At 34.9% G+C, this 7,582-nt stretch overlaps 1 protein-coding gene across 1 annotated transcript; it reads left to right on the top strand.

Moving 5' to 3' along the window:
- Positions 1-5,044: 5,044 nt before the first annotated feature.
- LOC115976785 (AAA-ATPase ASD, mitochondrial-like) lies at positions 5,045-7,049 on the top strand. The gene has a single exon (XM_031098275.1). It carries the CDS (start codon positions 5,050-5,052, stop codon positions 6,796-6,798), a length of 1,749 nt encoding a protein of 582 aa, XP_030954135.1. The 5' UTR covers positions 5,045-5,049; the 3' UTR covers positions 6,799-7,049.
- The last annotated feature ends 533 nt before the right edge of the window (positions 7,050-7,582 follow it).

Raw genomic sequence — 7,582 nt, forward strand, 5'->3', positions numbered from 1 at the left:
TTTTTTTTAAATAATTTTTTTTTACACAAACAACACTCCTCTCTCACTCCCTCACACTCTCCCACCGAAACCTAACTCCCTACCACCATCTCCATCATTTTTTTCCAGCAAGATCACCCAAAAAAATCCTCAGGAATTCTTAAGCATCTTCATCCCTTTTATTTGAGGAAAAAATTCCTAATATTTTTTGTGGGTATTATACTTTTGCTTGAGGTTCTTTTAATCTAAGATTTAGAAATGATATTCATGTGATTTACGAGCTTCTTGGGTGATATTCTTGTAATTATGTATATGGGTTTTGACTCGGTGGGTTTATGGTTTTTACAAATGGTGGCTAACTAAGGTTTATCTATGGTAGAAATTTAGGAGTTTTAAGTTATATCATGTGATAGTTGGTAAATCTAATTTTTTTCACTGCTATTAAGTGTATTTGGAGCTAGATAAAGATTCAAATTGTTTGTGCTGGAGGATATTGTGATTTTGGTTTCATGGGTCTCTTGGGGATGATGTGTAAATCTTATGGAAGTTACTAATAAATTTTTAAGATTTTAGCATTAGGGAGATGCTCTTGAATGGGTTAATTTTATAAATTAGAGTCTATGCCTTGTATAAATTGTTGAGTAACTTTGGAAGTGGGATACTTTACTTGTGAGGTTGGAAACTTAGGCTTGTCTAAGTAATTGCTTATTTAGTGATTTCTAATTCGTAGCTAGATGCAATGTCAAGCTTTACGCTTATCATAATAGGTTTGCTTGGTATTATTTAGGTTCTAGTTAATTTTCTTTGAAGCTTGGAGAATTAGGTTTTTTGCATATTACAAGGTAAGTGGATTCTTAATGGGATTTTTGAAAAAGAATCATTATTGCACTCAATTATTTTATGGACAAAACTATTTTGGAATGTTTTCCTAAAATTTACTATTTGTACTATTATTGTTAATCATTTATGGAAAACATATGTGGCATTGAAAGTGCATTATATTTCTTATTGCATATGGAGAAATGCATGATTTGTTACTTTTTAGCATGGAAAAGACTAGCATATTTGATTAAATTTTTGAGAAATGATTTTATGGATTTATTACATTATTTGCAAAATTTGATAATTGGGAAAGTTGATGCAAAACATTTTTGACAAGAAATGGTTTTGAGGACTTTGAAAATATTGTGGATATTTGATTATTGAAATATTTTATGAAACTAATTGGAAGTAAACTATGTATTTTAATACATTTAACTTGTGAGCTTCTGGAGTGTGTGGATGAGGCTGCTGCTCATAGGGTCAAAAGACCACATGCAAAAGGGGTACTATGTGACGCATCATTCCTTGTTGCCCATGGTGGGGGGGGGGGGGGGGAAGAGGTAAATCCTTAAGTGTGTGGGTGAGGTTAGGCAGGGCCAAGAGACCACATGCAAAAGAGGTACTACATGGCGCATTATCCCCTATTGCCTACTGGGGGATAAGTAAATCCTTAAGGGTGTAGGTGAGGCTAGGCAGGGTCAATATACCACAACCTAAAAGAGGTACATATCATGCTAGTGGTTTGTGGGTTCTAACTTGGCTCTATGGCGGTATAATGTCTTTGTGATATTTTCGTCTTTGTGGTGCCTTGTCATGTGGCTTAGGTTGGCTTTTTAGGTTTCTGTGTGTGTGTGTGTGTGCACGCGCGTGTGTGTGTGTGTGTGTGTGTGCACGCGCGCGCGTGTGTGTGTGTGTGTGTGCACGCGTGTGTGCATGTGTATCTGTGTGTTATGTAGTTTCATGGTGATTGTTTTTGGGTGGCATTATTTAATCAGTCTTATCATGTTATTATTGAAAATGATTTAGCAGTTTTCAGCTAGAAATTCTCAAATTGTTTCATGTTGTAGTATGCACATAATCATGAATCTTGCATTTCCCCCCACTCCCATTAATTATGCTACTTACTAGGTTTTAGCTCATTCCACCCTCCAACAGTTTTACTGATCAATTGCAATATGTCGAGCATAAAGCTTAATTTATTGGTGCGATTGGAGTACTATGCTAATTGGGAGACTTGTGTTGTAAATGGTTGGTGATTTGATTTTGCCAAATTTAACGAGGCCTTAATTAATTCTGTTGGAGGTTAGGCACTTGAGTATTGTTACCCTTAGGCGTGGTAGGCCCAAAATCGATGTTAAGGTTCCTTATTCTTGATAAGATTGTGACTTTGTGTAATCTAATTGGAATTTTGTAATATATTCATGTATTGTGTGGAGGCACATGATATTTAGTTATTGTTTGTAAAAGTGTTATAGAGCTCTAACTTGTATTGTGGAGATTTTAATATTATTATATATTCTTATCTTGTGGAAAAGAAAAGAAAAGAAAAACTCCTATAGTCTCTCTCCTGATGGTTCTTTTCTCATGCTTTGGACCCTTTTGGGTTCAGAGTGAGATGTCTATTCAGTCCACTTTGGTCCTACTTGTCTAATTCAGTCCACTTTGGTGCTATACAGATCTTTTTGGTCCACTTGTGTCCTATACGGTCCACTTCTGTCCTATTCGGTCCACTTCCGTTTATTCAGTCTACCTTGGTCTTATTCAATCCATTTGGTTCCACTTTGGTCCTATTCAGTCCTATTTGGTCCACTCCATTTCCATTTGATCCACTTCGGTCTTATTCGGTTGACGTTGGTCCTTTTTGGTCTACTTCGGTTCTATTCAGACCACTTTGGTCCATTTTTGTGCACTTATATAATGGGAAAAGATAGGTTTGGATTGAGAGCTCCTATTCTAAACCCAAATCTATTAAAAAAAATATAGATTGTTTGTTCGTTTAGACCCCTATAAATTAGATTCGTTTAACCTAATTAATTAACCAAGTAGTTACTTAGATTGATTTTTCAGATCTAGGTTAAACTCATGCTATCATATTATTTAGTGTGGAAAAGTAAAGAAGACAGTAATATGATGACATAGGAAAACCAATGAAACCAATAAATTCAAGATAAAAAAACCTAGGAAGGATTTAACCTAAACTATCCTCAAGGTAGACAAATTCACTATAATAAAATGGAAGTTTTACAATAGATTTTTCCCTAAATCTAAAGCTACCTCTTGTAGTACTTACACACATGACCACTTGCAGCTTTGAATCCACAGACTCTTCTATTTGAATTTGTCGAACACAAACACCTCAGTTTATGACTTTGAGATCCCACTTAAAGTTTTAAATCATTAGCTATGTATGTTCATGTAGCAGCAACTTGAGATCTATCAATTCTAATAATTTGTAGATGGAATTCCAATAGTGACTTTGAGAGGAGAAGACAGAGTACCTTTTAAATCTCAAAAGAGCACCTACAAAATCATAATAAAACGTGCCTTAGGGTTTCCTTTAAATACTAGGAGAATTAGATATGAAATCCTAATCATTTAATGAGCTTAACGAGCAGTTGGGCCGAAATTAAAATTTGCAGAATTCGCATTTTGATCAGTCGAGCCTTCTTCTTGATCGATTGAACCTAGCATGTTTCGAATTTCCTTAACCTGCAGCTTCCTCTTTCTTGTGTTTTGACTTATAACACCTTAAGCATTGTCTAATCATACCTATAGACTTAGAAATCTATATCTAAACAAGTTCATGCTCACAGTTTGCCAATTGTTCTAAACTTTTAGAGTCTAACATAAATCTCAATCTTGTAATATCTAAACCTTTAGTATAGCATTTATTGTTGTTTTGCTTTTGTTGTGCCACATTAACATGGCAATTTCAATCCACTTTGGTCCGGCTTAATTTAAGTGAAAGTATTTATAAAACATAAAGTCTATGAATTGACAAATGTACTCTTTAGGGCAATTATTACTCATTTGTTTTGACATCATCACTTTTAAATGAATTGTATGAAATTGATAAGGAACCAAAGACATGAACTAATGATTTTTTTTTAATAGACTACTAAATTGTGCTAGGTTGTGTATATTAAAATTTTCCACTTCTCGACTAATCTCTATGTCATTATATTTTTATTGCTTTGGTTATAATATTTGTGGCATTTACAAATAATTTCTTGTGTGATTAACTATTTAATTAATTTAGGGTTAGTCGGGAATATAATGATTGTCCTTTCTTGGGCTGCATTTTCAAACGTGATCTTGTACTCAGAATTAGACTAACATAATTAAACAAGATGTATCGTCATGGAAGTTTCCAAAATTAAACCCAAAAATCGGGGGAAGTACTAATATATATATATATCATACAGTTATGAGTTGGGGTAACCATACTATAATTTTTTTAATAAAAAATTCATCTAACACGTTATTTAAAAATGTCACCTCATTGCTCTCTTAGTCACATACGTAAGAAAATTAGCGGAAGTAGAAAAAGAAACTAATTGCTTTCATTTTTAAAACTTAAGGACTAAAATGCTACTTGAAACATGAGAGATTAAAAAAGTGCTCAATATATGAACTTAAGGCTAAGACTGTATTGTAGACTTTAAAACTTAACGCTACAAGTTCTTTAAACGAAAATATTAAAACAGAAAATGGTAAAGGTATTACAAGTTTTAGTACATAAAACTTATAAATTAATGTGGTAATGAAAGTAATTATCTAGCTTTAACTACTCATAAATGAATATTTGTATTATCTTTTTATGATTAGTGACTCATTAGCTTATAAGTTTAGTAAAACTAGTAATACCTGTACTAAAACAGTTGGGAAGGTGTGCTCAATTACTAATTCAATACCAATAATCTTAGCCACCATGTCGACACTGCATTTTTATTTTTCTTTAGCATGATCAGTAATGAGAGTTCTATGCAATTTCGTAGGCCAGAGGATGTGTTCAATTCGAACTTCTAAACTGTGACAATGACATTTGCAAAAAAAAAAAAAAAAGTCAGATATGGAGGGCTACATAATGAGAGCAGATAAGCACCTCTCGTTTGCGATACACAAAGTCGCTTTTGCTCGGTAAGAGGACGAAAACTGGACGGTGTGGATGGTCCCTACTGTAGGAAGTGTGGTTCCAGTGATGTGTGAACTTTGTTGCATTGAAATTTGGAAAATAATTCGAAAGGAATGCATAAGAGTAACCAAAAAAGAAAAAGGAAATTCTATTACTTGCTCAACAAGAAATACACCCAACAGTCAGCCCAACAATTTTCTATATATAACGTAGCTCGGAATTGTTATTTCATTAGCAAAAATTTTCTTCTAACAATTCATAAAAAGTTTCAGAAGATAAAAATGATGATGATGGGGGAAACATGGTCTCAACTAGGCTCACTGATTGCGACTGCAATGTTTCTATGGGCGATGTTTGACAAATATTTTCCTTACCAACTTCGTGGCCCTATCCTAACTTATAGTAAGAAATTGGCGAGTTTCGTGTATCCTTATATCCAAATTAAGTTCCAGGAATTCACTGGCGAGTATCTTAAGCGTAATGAAGCCTATGCTGCCATTGAAACATACCTCAGTAACAAGTCCTCCGCCGAAGCTAGAAGTCTTAAAGCTGTAGTTGTCAGAGACAGCAATCAACCTGTACAACTGAGCATGGATGAGAACGAAGAGGTTACAGATGAATTTGAAGGGATCAAGGTTTGGTGGACTGCAAAGTCAATCACCCCAAGAACACAGTCAAATCCTTTCTACCCAGAAACGGAGGAGAAGAGGTATTACAAGCTCACTTTCCATAAATCTCACCGAGAAATTCTATGTGGAAAATACATCAATCATGTGCTGCAAGAAGGGAAGGCAATAACGGTGAGAAATCGACAAAGGAAGCTGTGCATCAACAATCCTAGTCAGAATTGGGGTGGCTACAAATCGCGAAAGTGGAGCCATGTGACTTTTGAGCACCCAGCAAGTTTTGACACTTTGGCCATGGAGTCAAAGAAAAAGGAAGAAATCATCAATGACCTTATTAAGTTCAGCCAGGGGAAAGAGTATTATGCTAAGATTGGCAAGGCCTGGAAGCGTGGCTATCTTCTTTATGGTCCTCCTGGAACTGGTAAGTCTAGCATGATTGCTGCCATGGCTAACTTCATGAACTATGATATCTATGATCTTGAATTGACAACGGTTAAGGACAACACGGAGCTGAGGAGGCTTTTGATTGAAACGACAAGTAAGTCTATTATTGTGATTGAAGATATTGATTGCTCACTTGATCTTACGGGTCAACGAAAAAAGAAAAAGGAGCAAGTGAATGATGAGGAAAAGAAGGACCCTGCCAGTAAAATGGCCAAAGGAGAAGAAGAAAGTAATAGTAAGGTCACTCTCTCTGGTTTGTTGAATTTTATAGATGGGCTTTGGTCGGCTTGTGGGGGAGAGAGGATCATTGTTTTCACTACTAATTATGTGGAAAAACTTGATCCGGCTCTCATTAGGAGGGGACGTATGGACAAGCACATAGAAATGTCCTATTGTGGCTTTGAAGCATTCAAGGTTCTGGCCAAAAATTACTTGAATATTGACTCACACCCTTTGTTCATGACTATTGGCCACTTGTTGGAGGAAACGAATATTACTCCTGCTGATGTTGCTGAGAATTTGATGCCTAAGTCACTGTATGATGATGCTGAGACTTGTTTGAAGAAATTGATTGAAGCTATTAAGACTGCCAAAGAGGAGGCAATAAAGAAGGCTGAGGAAGAGGCGCGGTTAAAGGCAGAGAAAGAAGAGAAAGAGAAGCAAGAAACTACTCAAGAAGATGTGAAAGTTGATGAGTCTTCAGCTAAAGAAGTGAAAGAGAATGGTGTTGAAGTTGTGATAGAAGATAAGACATTGGCTAAAGAGATTAATGAAAATGGAGTCACTGCCTGAAGTAAACTAGGATACAATTATGACTGAAGTGATTAGGTGTTATTGTGTGCTCTGCGTTATATGTATAATAAAAGAGGTTGAACAGACGTTGTGTAATAAATTGAATAGCTTGCTGTAGTGGGTATTTGTGTAATAGGTTCATCAAAAAAAAAAAAAACACAAAATTATTGTGGTGGTCAGAAATGTCTCAAATACTAGATGTTGAATGTATCTCAGTTTGTTAAATAAAAATTGTCAGTTTTTACGGGTTATTTTTTTCTTCTGATCACCACAATATATAATACTACTGTCATCTTTTCAATCTTTCATTTGGTATCTTAATAACATAGGCTTGATATTGTGGTCCTTATTTTTTTAAGAGATAAGAGACTATCATGTGGATACTTTAATTCAGTTTCATTAATCAAGCATGATAGGAAACGATGTCGCAGCAGGCTTAAAAGTCCTACGGTGTCGTTTTACCAACTAAGAGATTAAAGAACCGAGATATGAAACGCAGTCGTATTGCTTACAGGATTGGTTATTGTCGGTCTACACGTGTGTTCACTAATACATATACATCAGAAAATCAATCAGTTAGTTTTGGAATCTCAACGACTAGTAAATTTGTAATGTTTGTTAATTGTTATTAACTCAATTACAGAGTTTTTTTTTTTCGTGATTAGATGTATAAAGCCGCCTTAAGCCAATTGTAATTATTTAGTTTAGTGAAATCCTTCATTCGCTCAAATCTCATTCTCTTGCTTCTCTGTAATTCTATTATGTTCAACATCTCTATTTCATA

The sequence above is a fragment of the Quercus lobata genome, chromosome 2, assembly GCF_001633185.2.
Source record: "Quercus lobata isolate SW786 chromosome 2, ValleyOak3.0 Primary Assembly, whole genome shotgun sequence".
NCBI classification, from domain to species: domain Eukaryota; kingdom Viridiplantae; phylum Streptophyta; class Magnoliopsida; order Fagales; family Fagaceae; genus Quercus; species Quercus lobata.